The sequence below is a fragment of the Urocitellus parryii genome, chromosome 8 (assembly GCF_045843805.1).
Source record: "Urocitellus parryii isolate mUroPar1 chromosome 8, mUroPar1.hap1, whole genome shotgun sequence".
Classification (NCBI taxonomy): domain Eukaryota; kingdom Metazoa; phylum Chordata; class Mammalia; order Rodentia; family Sciuridae; genus Urocitellus; species Urocitellus parryii.
Genome location: NC_135538.1, coordinates 54315954 through 54335501, shown reverse-complemented (window position 1 = coordinate 54335501; position 19548 = coordinate 54315954). Strand labels below are relative to the sequence as shown.

At 45.5% G+C, this 19548-nt stretch overlaps 1 protein-coding gene across 1 annotated transcript in view; it reads right to left on the bottom strand.

The window, feature by feature from the left end:
* Nucleotides 1-222: 222 nt before the first annotated feature.
* Nucleotides 223-19548, bottom strand: part of Scml4 (Scm polycomb group protein like 4) — a 53831-nt gene continuing 34505 nt past the window's right edge. The window contains exons 5-7 of the mRNA XM_026389670.2: nt 12969-13259; nt 2726-2871; nt 223-348 (exon numbers count right to left, since the gene is read on the bottom strand). Of these exons, the coding sequence (XP_026245455.1) occupies nt 223-348; nt 2726-2871; nt 12969-13259 (563 nt within the window). The remainder of the gene's footprint in view (nt 349-2725; nt 2872-12968; nt 13260-19548) is intronic.

Sequence of the window (19548 nt, the reverse complement as noted above, 5' to 3'; positions counted from 1 at the left end):
TGGCAAATCATTAACATAGATGAGCCTTTTAAAAAGAGCCAGGTAGATTTTTTTTTTTTTTAAAGGCGAAGATACACTCTTTCTATAAAAAAAAAAACCAAGTCATTGTGGCTGTTAATTTTAAGAAGAGAACCTATTTCATGATGTTGGCTGGATGTTGGTAAGGCAGAAGATAGTCTTGAGTTCGTTGTCTTGGGTTCAGCTTCTATCTTTTAAAGATCTTCAGAACTTGGCTTGTTTCAGCTTGTCAATGTGGTAGCAGAGTTTCAGCGCGGGTCCCAGCTTCAGGCCTAGGTACTTCATGATCATGTCACTCTTCAGCAACAATAGGGCATTGCCATCAATCTCCTGGTGGAAAGAATCAGAAAATAAAGAAGAAAAAGAAAAGAAAACCCAGGAGATAGAGTAATCAGATGGTTGCTTAAGTTAAGGTATGCTCAGGGGATGTAGCAAGAGCAAATGGGTTTATTTACAGAGCAAGATCCTTAGAAAAATTAAAGCAAACAAATACTCTGTGCTTCTCTTCCCATTATCCTCCTGGAATCATCTGCTAAATTGAATATTCCTGGTTGAAGGTATCCACCATAACCCCACCTATGTTCCCAATATCCCACGGATGGTGTTTGTCATCCAATCAAGGGATAACAGAGCAAAAAGTGAAATCCATTATACCGGAAACCAGAGGTTGTCTCTCCATTCCATTCCAGATGCTGGCATGAGACCCTGACTTCCAATCATTTTATCACTGACTTCTTTTCTTGGAGGCCCAGATACTTTTAGCCAATTTACAGATTAACTGCCAATTCTACGAGGAATTTCAGGTGTTTTTTGGCCTTGTGAATTATACAAGATGGTATACAGTAAATAATATGCCTGATTCACCCCAAAACTACTAAGGGAGTAAGCCAATTCTTTAAAGTCCTGGTGTAGCTCCGATTTGTCTCTGGAAATGGTAACTCTCCAGAATGCACATGGCATTTACGTACCTAGCCAGACTGGGATTCCTTGCTCACTAGAGTGCTGTTTACTAGGTCACTAGAGACAAAAGGTAATGCTCTCCTATTGGGTGGTCTTGTGGGGAGAAGAGACACAGAGGAACAAGGGTCACCAGCCCCTCTCATATGTCTATCCAGCAGCCAGTACTGATGGACCACCATCTTTTGGTCATTCACTCTCTATGTTCCTGACACAATGACGGGGGGGGGGGGCAAAACTCATCTGTGGGCCCTTCCCAGGAGCCCCATTTCCTAATGTTCCCTCTTTATCCCACTCTTAGACTCCTACCCTCTTCTACCACCCTGGGAAGACAGCCAGATGCCTCCTGCCAAGTCCGTTTAAGTGCAGCCTCCCCTGTGTTCCCTGATCTTTGGTCACTGTTGTCAGGTAAGTCAAATATATGCCAGATAAAATGTGAGTACCAAGTTAAGGACCATTCTCAGATCTGAGAGTGTGATTTTATGACAGAATCATTAAGTAAAAATAAGGGTTAGGGAGGGGAAAAATTATTACCGTAACAAACAGAATAATGCCCTCCTCTCCCTCTAAGATGTCTATATCCTAATTTATGGAATCTGTGAACATGTTAGGTGACATGGTGAAGGGAACTAAGGTTGCGGGTGGGATGAAGTTGCCAATCAGCTGACTTTGAAGTAGGGAGATCAGCCTGGATTCTGGGATGGGAGCAATGTAATCGAAAGGATCCTTAGAAGTGGAAGAGTGGGGCGCAGTGGATCACATGCCTGTGATCCCAGTGGCTTTGGAGGCTGAGGCAGGAGGATCGCAAGTTCAGAGCCAGCTTCAGCAACTTAGTGAGACACGTAGCAATGCAGCAAGACTCTGTCTCAAAATAAAATATAAAAAAGAGCTGGGGATGTGGCTCAGTGGTTAAGCACCCCTGGGTTCAATCCCTGGGATCAAAAAAAAAAAAAAAAAAATCAGAAGAAGGACTGTGGAGAGGGCAACCTGAGAAGGATTCAGCTTGATGTCACTGGCTTGAAAGACGATGTTGGGGGGATACAAAGGAAAGAGAGTGGATCTTGATGCCAGAAAAGGCAAGTAAATAGATGTTCCCTAGAACATCCAGAAAGGAACGTTGTCCTGCCAACCCTACAGCTTAGCCCACGGAGACCCAGGCCAGGCTCCTGACCTATGGAACTGTGAGATAAGAAACTTGGATTGTTTCAGCCACTCTATTTGTGGTAATTAGTTATGGTAACGATACAGAACTAACATGGTAAGTGTGGCAGGTAAAATATTTTAATTTTTACCTTTTATTCATTTACCATCTTGACATAATTCAGAATTGCTGAAATAATTGTCACAATACTTGTTAACTGCGGTCTACCCATGAGCCGTACATCATGCTAAACACTTTATGTGCATTTTCTCATTTAATTCTCAAAGCAGTTTAGGAACAGGCACTATTACAGTTCGCCTGGCGAATTGTAGGTGTGCTATAAATGACTGTTGAATGCACAGACAGATGGATGGAGAGGCAGGAAAACAGGCACTCCCGATGAAGCCCCAAATGAGAGAACAGATGGGACAAATATCCCTTAAAACAAAACCAAGTGGTTGTTCTGCTCTGAGAAGCCTGTGTTTGCAGCTGTCTCTCTCATCTCGGGCTCCCTAGAGGGTACCCCTCCGGCTCAGTCCAGACCCTCCAGCATCCTCCTTCTATGTCCCCAACACTCCACCGGTCCTGGCCAGGTCACCCCTTGCGTACATGCTTTCGGAAGAGCTCCACGTGAGGCCCCAGAGCCTGCGGGTCGGCGTCTCTCACAAACCAGACCACATCCTCCACGGTCCAGGTGGAGGGGTTTCTGCTCCTGGGCCGTCTGGCATCCTGGGCATCCGGAGAAGGGCTCGAGGCTGAGTGGGATGAGCAGAGACAGGGAGACCGTGAGCCAGTAGGACTGAGGATTCAGCCCCTACCTGGGGCTGCCTGACCCCACCTGGCCTGGGAGGGGGTCCTCAGTGCCCTCCAGTCCCGAGTGGCTGCTCTGCCAGGAGCAGCGGGGCACAGGAAGCCAGCACTGCCCATCTATGCGAAAGCCCTCTGTGTGGCCTGGGGAGGAAGCACCAGAAAACGGCTCTCCTTCAACAAACAGGCTGACATTCTGACTCAAGAGTTTCCAAGACCCTTTCTGCTCAGTTCTCTCCATGGGCCCCTATGACTGGTGACCAGGGGAAATGAGTCAAGATGAACGTCCAAAGTGGCCTCTGTAGGTCTGTGAGGTAAAAGGGCTCGGGGCCCTCTCAGCCACCTTTGGCTTCACACAAAGATGATCAAAACAGGGCAGAACTGAGGGACCTTTGGGGCCTGGTTCTTCATCTCTGTGGGACAAATCTGCTACCCTATACTTGGAAGTCTTGACTGTGAGTGGTCCGGCCTTGTGAGCACATGCAGAAAGACAGTGTCACTTCATTTACTGCCCCAGGGACACACCCATTGCCCCCACTGTCCTGCAAGGCTGTCAGAGGACCTTGAAAATCTCCACTACACTGTGAATTCCTTGGCCTAACCCTTTGCCTGGTCCATAGCTGATCCTGGAGAAATGGTAATGACATTACCTTGATCTTGCGGTAGGTAAGTGAGGCCAAGCCAGGCGAAGAAGGGAGGGAGAAAGGAATGATCTAGATGCCTGGCAATATTTAAGGGTTGGCTTTGGGGGTGTATGTCCCAAATCAACTCATCCTCTTTCCCTAGAGCCACCTTCTTATCGCCCCCATTTCTGAAACCGCCTCCTGCTTCTTTGCCCCCTCCCACACTTAATTATCACTCTTGGGAGGATACCTCCTGTGCTAGTCTCTTCCATTCTCTGCCAAACCTTGGGTAAGAACCTCTTAGCAACCCCTGCAGTGATTTCCCAATGGGTCTCCACTTTCCTCAAGGTCAAGGCTATCTCCAGTTACAGTAATTCCGTTTCTTGCTAGATGGAGAGGGAGAAGAGCTTTGGTGGCAGAAACATAGGGTTAGATCCTGGAGCCACTCCCTGATAGTAATTTTTTGGCCATGATTCAATAATCAGATGTAAAATAGCAGCACTCTCCAGCTGGAGGAGCAAGAGTGGGGGCTGAAAAGGTACAGGCCAGCAGGTGCTCCAGGGAGGGAAGAGGTGCCCAGCCTGCTCCTGTGCTTTCCTGAGCACCTCATCTGGGCACACCTGTTATGCCTGATGTCCCCTAGCCTCCCTTCTGCACTCTCAGCTGCTGCTTTGACTTGTCTCTAAGAGGCATTTGCCATCTCTCCTTCCCACTGATGTCCCACAGCCCTTGAAGCCCAGGTAACACCTGCTGTCCGGTGGACAATGTCACTCTCCTTCCTGCTGTCGGAATGTCACCTGCCCCCCCCCACTTCATCCTGAACCTTGACTTGTTCTTACCTTAGAATGCTTTCCACATTCTGCTTTGTAGTACAATTATTTATGGGCTTTTCTAGAACCTCCAGTTAAATGTTACTTTCCTGAGGATTCCTTCCATTCATTCCACAGACATTTATGTCCCTGGTCCTCGGTGAAATGTTTAGTGAAAAACACAAATGTGATCTTTTTTTTTTTCTTTTCTTGTAGTACTAGTATTGAACCCAGGAGTACATTGCCACTGACCTACACCCCTAACCCCTTTTATTTATTTATTATTATTTTTTTAATTTTTGAGACAGCACCTGACTAAGTTATTGAGGCTGGCTTCAAACTTGTGATCCTCCTGCCTCAGCCTCCCAAGTCGCCGGAGTTGCAGACATGCTCACTGTACCTGGCAGAGACCTTCTTATTACAGGTGTTAGACATTACTTTGACTCTGCCGTGGATCTGAGTAAGTATATTTGAAATGTGGGTTTGATAAATGTGAAATGAATCAACACACTTTGCAAAAGCAGGTAATTTGTATACCAGAGCCTTGTAGTGGTGATCCTTAATCCTATTTTAAGGCTAGGAAAAGGTGGAGGCTCTGAATAATGAAGCAGCTTCCCTACAGAATAACTCTAAGTTAGAAGTTGAGAAGCATTTGCTTGTTTCTTTAATCTCAGGGTAAAGTGGTTTTCTTCTCTTTTTCCCTTCTCCTGTTACTGTGCCTGAGAAGTGCCGGGTGCTCCATTAGTGCTGAGAAAAAAACAGCATCACATTTCCGAGTCTATCCTAAATACATAATGGTTTGGTTGAGAATTGGATTTACTTTGAGATTTTTCCTGCTTTTTCCTTGTTGGATCTGGAAGGGTCCCATAAGGTGGTTTGGCATGGGGCATATTGCTGGGAAACTGTTAATGTACCCCAGAGCCATCTGAATGCTGATGCATGCTTATTAAAGATGATTTCACTCAATTTAAAGACATCTGCACTCAACATGGGGACCAGAAATCACGGAAATCGCATTTGCCTTTGGGGCCCGCCCATCAGAGCACGGGCGTTAATCAGGGCGGTAATAGATGCTCTGACTACAAAGGCGGGAAGTCTTTAGTCCAAGAATGATTCTAGAGTGATCAGAGCAAAGGTCAAATCTAATTTCCTGTGTTTGACAGGAAGGGGGAGAAACCAGACCAATTAATAGCATCATCCCCAGGATCCTAGGGTCCTTTGAGCGAGGTCAGGGAGATGTTTCCCATCAGCCACAGCCGGCAGGACAGGCAGAGGGGCTGGTTTGGCCTCAAGGAGGAGGCTCTCGGGGTGACTGTCTGTGTTAGTGGTATCTGGTGCCTGGTGCGAGCATTTTTTCACTTTTCCAGGATGGAGCCACGGCAGCCAGGCTGGCGGGAGTGTTTTCTAGGGGAGCCTGTTAGTCAAACAAGGCAGAGAGCAGCAGGAAGCCTAAGTCACACCTTGGGAGTTGCTCCTGATCCAAAGCACATAAACTCGCTCTAGAAGGAAGAAATATGGAACTTTCCAGCAGCAGGTTTGCAAAGCCTTTACCCAGCGCTCTGTGCTCAGAAAGAAAATAAATACACCACCGCCTTCCCCCCACTTCCAGCTGCTGCAAAGGTGTCAGGAAGACAGATGGGTCCAGCCCGACATAACCAGGGCAGGCAGATGTGCTGGTAAGCGCAATGGTAAGCCGCGATGGACTGAACAAATCTTGCTCCTCCGCGGATCAAGGCGAGCAAAGTGCGCGCTCGCTGCGCGCCTTATGGGACCGCAGCGTCCTGCAGCGCGGAGAACTGCGGGCTTGCGCTTGTCGCTGTGGGGTGGGCTGCGGAGGCATGAAAAGTGAAACCCAGTGGTGAATGGATGCATAATTAAATCTTCTTGTTTCTAAAGCTGAACCCACAGTTAGCAGAAATGGAACAGCCATGAGTCAGGGTTTAAAAGCAGTCCCAGCCCCCTCCCCAGCACAGGTACTTGCACCATGTGTGTGAATCTCCCTCGTCTTGCACATTCCCACAGCACCCACATAATTGCCTTTTGCTCATTCATAATTCAGAGGAAAATTTAGCTAACAATGGAGTCCTGTGGGAGAGTGGAATGAACAATGAGCCCGGAGTCAGAAATCTCTGCCACCCAGCGCCCACGTGACCATCCCTGGGCTTCTCCGCTTGTAAGAAGGGTGCTTGGCAGGATCTCTACGGTTTCTCCCACCCATGGTGCTGGGTGATCCTTCGCACTACCAGCTGGGGATACTGAGGAAGTTTCTAGCCCCTTTCTGGCTCAGATCATTCTCTATGGGCCTCAGTTTCTTCATCTGTAAGTTGTGAATATCATTTGTGGCTTCCCAAGAGTGTTTTATGACTCGAGTGACTATGAGGCACAGCGCTGGAACCTGACAAGAAGCATCTTGAAGGGAGGTCCATAGTCTTCCATAGGTCTCTTCCTTAGCTACCCTTTCGCGCCTGTTACAAGCCCTAGCCGCTCCTTGGTCTCTCTGCAGCTGGAGCTGGTGGGAAGGGGCCAGGGTGGTGGAAGGGAAGGAGAGGGTGGATCTGTTCCCAGCATCTCTTAGTGACCTGGTTTCTGTACAGGGCAGCCTTCCTGGAAACAAGGCTGTGTAAAGTCTATGAGGTGCCCAAGCTAGCCCATAATCTAGGCAAAATCAGGTGGCTTGAAACAGTGTTATTTTTCACTATTTCTGTTTTCTTATTTACAAGACACTGAGTAAGAGACATAAGAAAGAGATTAGCCACTCCTTAGATTTTAAACCGGTCTTTCTTTTAATCCTTCAAAACCAGCCACCCAACCAGTGGTGAGGACTGAGGCTGCCTCTAGAGAGGAGAGGCCACAGCTCTCTGAAGTTAGTTGAGCAGGGTCAGACTCTTTCTTAGCCACCAGCAACACTGCAACCCACCAGTAAGTAACATGACATCTGGGGGAGCCTCCAGCCACCCCTCCTTCCCACTGCCCCCTCAGCTTGCAGCTGCTGCCCATTCTGACGGATGCCACTGTCACTTCTCTGAGGAGCCCTTCCTGACTCTCAAGACAAGGCTCCATCACCCCCTTTCCATCTGATACTCACAGTTTTCCTTTATAGCAATAATCCCAGTAGTGATGAAATTTGTGCAGTAATTTTGTTAACATCTGTCTGGCATTGCATACTCTGAACAGGGCCCAGTCTGCCTTGTTCATGGCTCTATCTTCAGACCTGAGAAGAGTCCCTGGCCTATGGTGCTCAATAAGTATTTGTTGCTAGGATGACCCAAAGCTCTCCGAGTCTTATTGCCTCAACTGTAGAAGCACCTGCCATCTTGGGCTCTTGTGAGGATTAAATGGAATAATTTTGTAAAATATGGACTAGACAGAATTGAGAAAAAGCTCATTGCCATTCTTTTTCTCATATGTCACTCAAAAAGAAGACAACGACGACAACTAGTAAATTTGTCTTTCTAAATTCCATGGCCATCAGGTCACATCTCCATTCCAGAAATATCTGGTCTACTATTTTTACAGAGTAAAGCCCCATCTGCTTCACATGGACCCCCCAAATCTTCCAGCATGACTTCCCCCACAGTCCCTGTACAAATTCTTTTCTTTCCCCAGAATGAATGAGCCCTTCCTACCCTTTTGTCCTCCACCCCCTCACATCAAGCGCCCTCATTCTTCTCTTTCTAGCTGAATTGTTTCTGTTGCTCACTGCTGTGGTTTGGCTCTGGAATGTTCTCTAAAGTCTCATGTGTCAAAGGCTTGGTTCCTCAGTAGCAGCCGTGTTGAGAGGTGGGGAATCTGGGAAATGATTGTCCTCTGAGGGCTCTGACCTCATCGAGGAATTCATCCACTGGTGGATTAATAATTGGATGACATTATTAGGAGATGGTGGAAACTGTAGGAGGGAGGGCCTAGCTGAAGGAAGCAGGTCACTGGGCTGTGCCCTGGAAGGGCAGATCTTATCCTTGACTGCTTCCTCTTGCTCTCCACTTCTGGGCTGCCATGAGCTGAGCAGCTCTAATTGGCTACACTCTCTGCTTTGCTGTTCTCCCTCACCTCAGGCCCGAGCGATGGAGCCCACTGACTACAGACTGAAATCTCTGAAGCCACGAGCCAGGATAAATCTTTCTTCCAATAAGTTGATTTCCTCAGGTATTTGTCACAGCGATGAAGAACTGACAAACATATTCACCCAATGCCGTGGAAGCAAAACCCAACCCACAGGAAGCATTTGGGCTGTGATAACAATGTCAGATGTATTTTGTTTCTTGATTCTGAATCTTGGACCAAGTTGGGGCTGGGAATTCTATAGCATGTTCTGTTAAATAAAAAAGTCAGACAGCTTTTGCTATCTGAAACCTCTTTAGAGCTCTTAGTGATGGGATCTTGGCTAAGAGACAGGGAAGAGCTCCCAAAGATTCACCGGAGCCTCAGCATGTACCAGGGAAACGTGCCCCATGCACATGCACCTTCGGAGCCAGCTGGCAGCAGAGGTAGGCAGATACATCAAGGCAATAGGAGGCCGGGGTAAGTATTCACAAGAGAGGGAAGGAGGCTGAGAAATTTGTCATGTCATCGATACCCACCCTCCTGCCTGCAGCCTCATGCAGTTTTCTGGCTTCTGTGGTTTTAAACCATTTTGATTAGCACCATAGGGAGAAAATCCATTTCTAGGTTTCTTCCAGGGTTAAAGGACTTGGGTTAAACCTTCTGAAAGAGATATGGTTTCCTGATGCCTACTGAGTTCACTTGGGATGCAATTTCAGAGCGATGTTGAACAGTACTTGGAGCGAAAGAAAACCTTAATAGCCTCTGGAGGACACCCCATAGGGGTCCAGGCTGAAGAGTAGGTGGGGTATGTGTGAGAAGACGGGTGGTAGTTTTCTAGTAGTTTCATTAAACTGCCACTTGATTCAACATGGTGGAATTTCTTGGTTTCTGAACATTTTTAGCTATGCAAATTTTGTTCAAGCAAAGCGCCCATAGAAACCTGCTCTGCAAATGTGAAGAGGCCCTGGTTAAAGAGAGGGGTAGGGAGCCTGGAGACCTGAATGCTCTTGTCCCTTCTTCTCCATCCTCTAGAATTTCAGAAGGAATCAATCCTTGAAACCCTCAGGCCAGTTCAAAGATTCCTGGGGCAGTTTTAAAAGACACAAAATTTGAAATCTGTTGAAGTCAATGGCCCAACAATTGATTGACCTCTTGAGCCTCACTAAGTTGGATATCATAAAATTAATTGCTTAACAATAATAAATTATAAACATAATTGTCAATAAATCTTAAATAGCGTGTGGAAAACGGCTTAGAGTAGGTGCCCATAAATAGCCTCTAACAAGCCATGCTTTGCTGGGGTTCATAGGAATTAAAAAATGATTGAGAGACTTTTCGAAGCTGAGGGTCTGGTCTCTACCATGGGCAGGATAGAATATGAACTACACGTGATAAAACAAAGTGCCACGGGAGGAAAAAATGGAGGAAATGAACATTTCTAATCAGGTGTTGCTGACACTGCCAGTTGCCTATCCAATATCTTTTCCCCATGTCTTCCTTTGTAATAGAATCTTCAATTTCCATCTGAATCATGATTGCCTGGTATAGAAACCACACTTCCTAGCATCCCTTGCAGCTAGTGGCTCTGTAAGTTCTGGCCAATGAAATGTGAACAGAGTGGAAAGTGAATTTGGAGACTCTTGGCATTGCCCTCTGCCTCCCTCCCCCTGGCCCACTTTCTCCATCTCATTGCTGGGACTGCATGGCTGAGTGGTTTTTTTTCTGGTAGTTTCATTAGCACCCTGCAGAAGGCCGTGGATCAATGGAATCTTTGAGTATGGAAGGGGTTCATATCCCCAGTGCCTCACAAAGTGTCCTTTCAGCTGTTCCATCCAGGGGCAGCTTTATTCCCAGGAGGCTAAGTGGATTTGTGATTTTAAACATCCCACAGCCCCAGAAGGTCCCACTGATGGTGAACAACTCTGATGTCCAGGGTCTCAAGAAAGGATCTCGATAATATTTCTAAGTATTCAGGATGCAATTATGGGTTTGCAGGGTGGAAGGCGGCAGGAACTGGTGGGCTCTCTCTCTCTCTCCAATCTCACTAAGACCTTGAGAGAGAGAAGTCCTGAGCTTGTGGGGCTCTCCTGGATACAGAAGGGGATCCCGTGGAGAGCGGGTGTGCCAAGAGCCAGGTCCAGAGGGAGGGTCAGGGCTTCTCCTCCAGTAGCTGCCTGTTGAGATTACTCAATCAGGGTCTAATTCCAGGAGAACAAATAGCTGGGAGACTGGGGGTGAGATGAAGAAGGAGGTCATCCCAGGCCCAACTAGAAGGAGGCACTGAGGGGCGGGGGGAAGGGGAGCTACTCTGAGACTCTTGAAGGAACTTGAATTCTCTGAATCCAGCGTCACCAGGTGGACTGAGATGGAGCCCACAATTCTTGAGGGAGTGACAGAAGTTCTGTCTAACCAAACTGTGCCTCCCTGTCATTGCTTGGAACTCTGCATTTATGACAGGGCCTGAGATTTCATCAATATGAGTGGCAGAGAGAGTACCTATCTCCTTTTTCAAGAAGTAGCAATACTCCAAGGATTAGGATCAATTCAATCATCAGGGTGTCCTGTGATCACCATCTCAAGAAAATGGGAATGGAGTTGAGGAGAAAAGGAGGAGAGAAGGAAACATTTAAAGGGCAGAGGGACACCAGAATGAGGGTTTTGACAATCAGGGGTACCATGAGGGCAGAGACAATGAACATTTATTGACTGTCTCCTATGTGCCAGGTATTATGCCATCTTTAGGGGCAAACCTATGGCTGCTCTTCATTCATTTTAAGACGGTGTTCCCCAGATCTTGTTCCTTTCTCTTGTTACAAATTTTAGAAATGGAACATTGTCTCTCTCCTTTGGAAAATGGGGCTCTCCCCACTTAAACCTTCTGCCTGGCCCATGGCTCTGGGTGACATTGTCAGGGAGTGGTCTGCAGGGGTCCTCTATGGCAAGAACCTCCATGGTAGAGGGTCTGTGCTCTGCCTCTCAGAACCACTGCTGCCCCCAGGGCTCTGCTCACCTCTGATTCTGCCAGGGCAGTCCTGTGCTGGGCTCTGCTAGTCCGGGTGGGAGAGGCTCCTTGAGGGGAGGGCTTGGGGAATCTTGAATTATGCAAAGTGGCTCATGTGTGTGGCTCATGGCAACCATTGGTGGAGTGATGCACCGCCAGAGGAGAAATGTGGCTGGCCACAAACAGCAGCCACAAACCACACCTACGGGCAGCCGCAGAGGGGCAAGAGGAAGACTCCCTGCCTCCTTGGCCTGGGGCCTTCTTTCTTCTGCACTTCTCAGCTGTAGAGTTGATGGCTGTGGTCTCTTGAGGGATTTGTTCAAGGGCTCTTTGGCCACTAAATTTATTGGCCTCTTACTGAGCCTAGGACTTGTACTAAATACACGTATGAATTTAATGAATCCTCCCAGTAATTCTAAGAGGTAGGTGCTGTTATTATTATTAATCCAATTTTATAAATACGGAAACTGAGGCACAGAGAAGACAGGAAGCAGCAGACCCAGGATTCCAGCCCAGCCTCTCTGACTTGTGTCCTTGAGATTATCCACCTGCTCTATGGCCTCTATTCATTCATGAAATACTGAAGGCTGAAAATGATTTTGTGAAGCATGCATCAGAAGGGCCTCCGAGCTGTCCCTATAATCCTCTATCCCTCCAAGCACTTTGGCATATTGCATCTTTATTTTTTAATATTTTTCTTTAGTTGTAGATGGACACAATGACTTACTTCATTTTTATGTGGTGCTGAGGATTGAACCCAGTGCCTCACATGTGCTAGGTGAGTGCTCTACCACTGAGCTACAGCCCCAGCCCAGCATATTACATTTTTTAGCATATTGTATCTTTTTTTTTTTTTTTAGCATATTGCATCTTAACAAGCTTTCTTCGGAGGGCATGACAGAGGTGGCAAAATAACCAGAATTGTGGGAATTTTGCTTAATTCTGTTTCTGCCCACGTATGCAAGTGTCACCTATCATGAAAGAGACAATTCTTTACCAAAGTCTGATTCTTCTTTTTCCTGGGCACAGAGCTACAGCTCCCAGACTCCGTCACAGTTTATCGTGACAAAATGACCAGCTCTTGTCAATGGAACTTGAGCAGAAGTGATGTGCCTCCCTTCCAGGCTCCTCCCTGGGCTCTGCCCTCTCCACTCCCTTTGTCCCTGTTCATCCACTAGATACCTGTAGCATGCGGGTGGAGGGAATGGAAGAGCCACCTAGTGGACAGAGCCTGGGTCCCTGTCCTGAGAAGGACACAGCAACTAAGAACAGCCATCTTGGACTCTTGAACAAAAACCTTGATGGCCGTTGAGCCAGCGTATATTTTGGAGTCGACCTATTGCCACAGACTAGTCTGTCCTAAAACACCATTGTCTTTGCTGACAGTCAAAAGTTGAGATTGGTCACCTTTGAGAACAATAAAAATCCACCAAGGGGCTTCTGGAAACTTCTAATCTCTCAGTGGTCCCATGTACCAAAAGCCAGGTCCTCCCTCCCCTGCCAGGCTGTGTCCCCAGGTCAAGAGCAGAGGAGGCAAAGCCATAGGAAAGCCAGCGCATGCATTACATTACCACATCTGTTTCCTTCAAGAGAGGTCCCATTTCTCTTGGGGCTGGAGGCTGGGGGCCTCAGTCCAGGTGCTGTGGAGCCTCCAGAGGACACAGGATTGGAATGGGGACCACTGGTGATGGTGGCAGGGCCTCCCCCAAGGTGGCCATCTCCAGAGTTCAGCCTCTTGCAGTAGAGTGAGGAGGGGGTGGGCAAGGAGCCCCTGTGGCCAAAGGAGGAGGTGGAGGGGTCCATACTGTAGCGGTTCATGGCCACGGGGCTCACCAGGCACTCTTCGGTGGGGACCGTTTTGGCTGAGTGGGAAAGCAGCACAGAAAGAGACATCAGAGCAGTTCGGGAAGCCACCTGAGCCTCGCTCCTGGCAAGCCCTGCCTGCCCTGGCAGCAGGGTCACCTCTATGTGGGAGGGTGGGAGAGGAGAAATGAACCCCACTGATTCATTCCAAATGGCACACTGTCAGCAGATGGAGACAGCAGCCTCGCCATTTAAAGCGTATTTTAGTAGCAAGTGGGAGATGTGTCCTTCGTGGTTATAGGGGAAAAGTTATTATCTTGGCTACTGATGACTTGGAAATAAAATCCAAACCAAAGCCTCTTGGCATTACCCCCTGCCCCCCTTTCCTACCATCTGGTAGTCTCTGCTGGCTGGTCACCTGTCCCTGCTCACTCCCCTCTTGTCCATCACCACTGCCCCCCTCCTGGGGTCAGGATTCCCAGGATAGATCAAACAGGAGTCACTGTGTCTCAAAAGTTGGGAGAATCAGCTTTGGCTGGGGTTGTGACATGGGTTAATAGTGCTTCCTCCCCACATGCTCAGATCTAATACATCAAGGACACAAATGCTGATTGGACAACCCAGGGTCTTTCTCAGACTCTGCATGTGAGAGCCAAAGAACCAGTCTGATGTGCAGCGGGGTGGAGGACCTGAAGAGTCTGGGGACCCCAACATCCATTCCCCAAGTCCATCAGGACTTTCCAGTCCTTTAAAGCTCAACCTTGAAGTCTGTTAAACTGTCTGTGATCTATATCTGTGGCCCAATTGGTGATTTCTTTGTTTTTTATGTTTGTTTTTTTTTTTTTTAACAAAGTCTTGAGAAATTATGGAGCTAGAAAGAGGAAGAAATTATTCTAGTTTGGGACTGTGGTGTGGCTCAGCGGTAGAGCACTTGCCTTTGCACGTGGGAGACCCTGGGTTCGATCCTTAGCACCATATAAAAATAAATAAAGATATTGTGTCCAACTACAACTAAAAATAAATATTAAAAAAGAAATTATTCTAGTTTCTCCCACCCTAGACAAAATCACGTCTGTATAGCCTCATCAATAATTATCTGTATATTAAACATCATCAAAATAGATCTTAATATCCCCCCCCCCAAATGCAACCAGAAACAAAAAGACAACACTCTAAGATCAGCAATAGAGACACACATTGGGGCCACAAGATCCGCACGTCTTCTCCATGTTTGGATTCCTCCCACAATGCAGGTATTGAAAAAATGAGAACTGGGAGAACTAGTCAAATTTCTCACAGTTGAGGAGACACATGGAACTGGATGGGAAATAAAACCCAGTTCAGGGGGCGTGCAGCTAAAGCAGTGCTTAGAGATAAAAATCATTGCTATAAATACATTTCAAAGCAAGGCAAATCTCAAATGAATAATGTCTTAAGACCCTAGGAAAAAAAGAGCAAATGAAATTTAAAGCAAGCAGTAAAAAAGGAAATAACAAAGATTCGAGCCAATAGTCATTCAATAAAATAATGAAGCCAAAAGCAATTCCTCAAAAGATCATTAGGATTAACAAATCTTTAGCTAAATTGACCCCAAAAAGGGGAGAAGACAACAACAACTCAAATTACTAGAATCAGAAATGAAAAAGGAAATATTACTACCAATTTTAGACAAATAAAAATTATGAAGGGATACATGAATAACCATGTGTCAATAAATTATGTAACTTGGGTGGAAGGGATTAACTATTGGAACTGACTCAAAAATAAAGACACAATCTGAGAAGATATACTGCAAATAAAGAGATTGAATTAGTAATAAAATGAAAACTTTTCACAAAGAATGACCAAGCCCAAATGACTTTATAGGTGAATTCTATCAACATGGAAAGGAAAAAAACAATAATATCAATTCTTCACAAATTCTTCCAAAAAGTGAAAGAGGAAAGAATAACTTTCTAACCAATTCTATGAAGCCAGTGTTACCCGGATGCCAAAACCAGATGGACATCCCAAGAAAACTATAGACCAACATCTTATTTATGTGGATAAGGAAATCCTCAAAAGAAAATACTAGCAAAATGGAACCCAGCCACACATAAAACAATTTATTTATATACCTTGACCAAGAAGGATTTGTCCTAGGAATGCAATGTTGATTAACATCCCCAAGTAATGTTATAAGCCATTTCAACAGAAGAACCGAAACAACGCAAAGACTACGCGATCATCCCAAGAGATGCAGAAAAATATTAGACAAAATCCAAAATGCTTTCAAGATAAAAATCACTCAACAAACCAGGGAACTTCCTCCACCTAAAAGGGTATCTGCAAAACCCTGTAGCTGACATCATAGTTAATGGTGAAAGAATGAATTCTGTCCCCCTAAGAGTGGGAACAAGCCAAGGATGACCATTCTTGCCACTTTTATTAATATCGTTCTGGAGGTTCCAGCCAGGAAAATTGGGTAAGAAAAAGAAAATAAAGGCTTCTCGATTGCTATGAAAAAGTAAAACTATCTCTTATACGTATCAAATGCTAAGGAATCTAATTAAAAATTATTGGAACTAACACATCAGTTCAACAAGATCGCAGAAAACAAAATCATCATGCAAAAATCAATTGTATTTCTATACACTTTCGTTGAGCAATATGAAAATGAGATCATTTAATATGTGATCTTTCATGGCTGGCTTCTTTCACTTAGCATAGTGTTCCAGGTTCATTCACACTGTAGCATGTGTCAGTAACTAATTCCTGTTAGTGCTCAAGTAATATTCCATTGTATAGAATGCCACATTCCCCCCCACCCCCATTCATCAGTTGATAGCCATTTGAGTTGTTTCCACTTTTTGGCTAACATGAATAATACTGTCATAAATATTCATATACTGGTTTTTGTATAGTTACTTCTTTGCATTTCTTTTAGAGTGTATACCTAGGAGTATAATTGCTTGATTATATGGTGATTCTACCTGATGATTTGATTTATATGGAATGTCCAGGATAGGCAATCTATAGAGACAAAAAGAGATTAGTGTTGCTTAGGGATTGGGGTTAGGGTGTAGGGCACATAGCTAAAGAGTGTGTGGCTTCTTTTTAAGGTAATAAAAATGCTCTCTAGTTGACTTAGTTGATGACTACCTATCTCTATGAATATGGCAAAAGCCATTAAATTGTATTCTTTTTAAAAAAAAATTTTTTTTAGTTGTAGTTGAACAGAATGTCTTTATTTTATTTATTTTCATGTGGTGCTGAGGATCGAACCCAGGACCTCACACATGCTAGGCAAGAGCTCTACTGCTGAGCCAAAACCCAGCCCCCTGAATTGTATTCTTAAGTGGGAAAGTTGTATGTGTGAATCACGTTTCAAAAAGCTATTAAAAAAAAAAAAAGATGTTGGCAGGAGCCCAGTGCTTCATGGACTTCAGGCTGTGAATACCATCCCAAGAGACAGCATTGCTTGGGCACTAGGACCCAGTAAGGTGAGAGCCTAAGGGTGGATGCTAGTGGGCATCTAGTGAAGTGCTGCAGGATGTCTTTGGAGACCTGGAACTTGCACTTCTGTCTTGGTGGCCTCTCCTGCATCTCCTCTCTTTGGGTCCTAAGCCATCAGAATGAAGACTCTAAAAAGGAACTGGCTATCGAGCCATATACCAAGCTGCTTCTGGAATGGATTGACAGGAAAGGAAACTAATGTTCATTGAGCACCTACTATAGGCCAGCACCATTCCAAAGCCAGCAAGCAGTAAGGCTGTCCTTAAGTTTCCTTCCTTATGAAGTTCTCATAATCTGGGACACCAATCCTTCCCAGGTTCCATATGGTAGATGCTTTGGTACAGGTGAGGAAGCACAGCAAGGTCTGGCATGGTACTTGGCCTAGAGGAGGGGCTTGAGAAATATTTACTGAGTAAACATTTGGGTTCGTGTTAACAGTCAGCCTATTCTTACACAGAAGATGCATTGAAATTTGTCTTGTAAGGGGCTTACCTACAAATCCTTCATGTAGACTTGTGATAAGCAATGAAAAAAAATTTAACAAAAACACTTTCAGTTTATTTAATATTTTAAGTCTGTATTAAATATGCCTACATAATTCTGAGAGTTCAAGGTAGAGATTGCGGATAATTCAGCACTATGGTTGGAAAATACAGATGCAGATGGAAGGCCATTCTCCTATGACAAAATGTGGGAATGGGGAGCATAGGAACATGCACTGATTGGTTTAAAAACTGCCAAGCCAAAGGTAATAAAAGCCAGTCAATTTGGGCTACAATCCAAAAGGACTCATCACAAGATAAAACCGACCCCAGAGAGCATCCAGCAATAGCCCTCCACCCGGCAAACGGTGCTCCAGCGATTCCAAAGTCTGCCCAGGTGTCAACCACGGAGACCAACCACCACACCCCAGACTCTGGCTCTGGGATAGACAGGTATGAACAGCCAGCTCAGATGCACAGACATGATGGCTTTCAGAATGGATCTCTTCAAACCTGGCTCACACAGCACCTTCTCACATTGATAAAGAGGAGCACTAACCCTTACGTCATAACTGAGTGTGAACGTGACTGACCTGGGGCAGGATCACGGAGCATCCAGCCCGGCGCTCCCCCACGTGTTAGCGCCTCCCACTGGTGGGTCAGGGTACGGACCTTAGGTAGAACGGGGTGGGCATTTCCTGGGGCTGCAGAAATCGCGGCCAAGCAGGTGGCTTTAAATAACAGAGGTTTGCTCTCTTAGTTCTGGAGGCCACACGTCTGAGATCAAAAGGGCAGCGACCTCTAGAGGTTCTAGGATCCTCCTTGCCTCCATCTGGCCTCTGGAGGTCTTCCCCAGTCCTCAGCGTCTTGGCGGTGCATGCTGCATGCCAGTCTCTGCCTCCCTCCTGTGTTCTCCCCGGGCGTTATGTCTGTCTCCAAATTTTCCTCTTTTAAAGACCCCAGTCTTTGGAGTAAAGCCCACCCTAATCCAGCATGATCTCAACTTGGTGACATCTGCAAAGACTGTATTTCCATGTAAATCCCCATGTACAGGGATTAAGATTTAAACTGGGGATTAAGATTTAAACATCCATCTTTTTGTAGAACAAAAGAACTTTCACAACAGGTAAATGTTATTTTTGATAGTTGTGTATTTTAATGTCTATTAATAAAATTTAAAGAGCACATCAAACCAATGTCTTTTTTAAAAAAACAAATTGTTTATTTTTGTAGTTGTAGATGGACGTAATACCTTTATTTTATTTATTTATTCATTTTTTTTTTCAATGTGGTGCTTGAGGATCGAACCCAGGGCCTCACACAGGCTAGGTGAGCACTCTACCACTGAGCCCACTCCCCCAGCCCCATCAAACCAATTTCACTGATAAAATATGTTTCATTGCTTGAGCAGACTAAAGGCTTAAGTTAAAAGAATAACTCAATTGAAAGAAATGTCTTAACATTGCTAAAGGTGTCACTCAAAGCTAGTAAAAATTGTGAAGGTGGCATGTTAACATCTGAAACACACTGAGCTGAATCCATTCTTTCTTTTCAGGCAAGGGTGTTGTCTACAGAGTAAAACAAGGACAACAACTGAGCCCCTTAGTTAAAAGCTCCCCAAAAGAGATGTTATCATCTCCCACTCAAGCCATTGGGCTAAAAATCTTACAGCACGGTGGAAAAGTTCTTCTTTATATCTAACTCCAATCCCTCTTGATTCAATTTAAAAGATGAGTGCTGTATACATCCCCTCTATGTTGTACAAAACTCACTAAGTCACTTAACATTCAGGTAGACGAATCATAGGTATGCAGAACCTCTAGTAGCTTAAGAATTTAATTGAACTGGGACATATTTATAATCTAAATTCACTATTAAAAGTTGGTTTTGTTTTTTGTTTGTTTGTTTGAAAGGAGCAAATCTGTATTTGGAAAGAACCACACTTTTCAAGCGGTTCTGTGGCTGACTGGAGACTGAACACCAGATGGGGCCAACAGACCTGGAATCATCCAGCACCAGCACCCGTGGAGAATCCAAATTCCACACACAGGCTCCTCTAAAACCACAGGGCTGACAGGTCAGGATGTTCGTGGTCATTTCCTCCCAGATCCTTACAAGACCCTCTCATCTGAAATAAGCCGTACTGTCTCCCTAGACCTCTCCCCCTGGAAGGATCCAGAATGGCTCCATTGAAGGCCATTTAACTGCTGTGGAAAATGCTGGCTGAGTAAGGCAGGGTCAGCGGGAGCCTTTCTCTTGCAATCCCTGCGTCAACCAGAAGACTAAGAATGCAGCCTACAAAGCATCCCACCTTTCCTCCAGGAAAAAAGAAGCAAGGAAGAATCTGCCTTTTGCACGATCACAAGAGAGA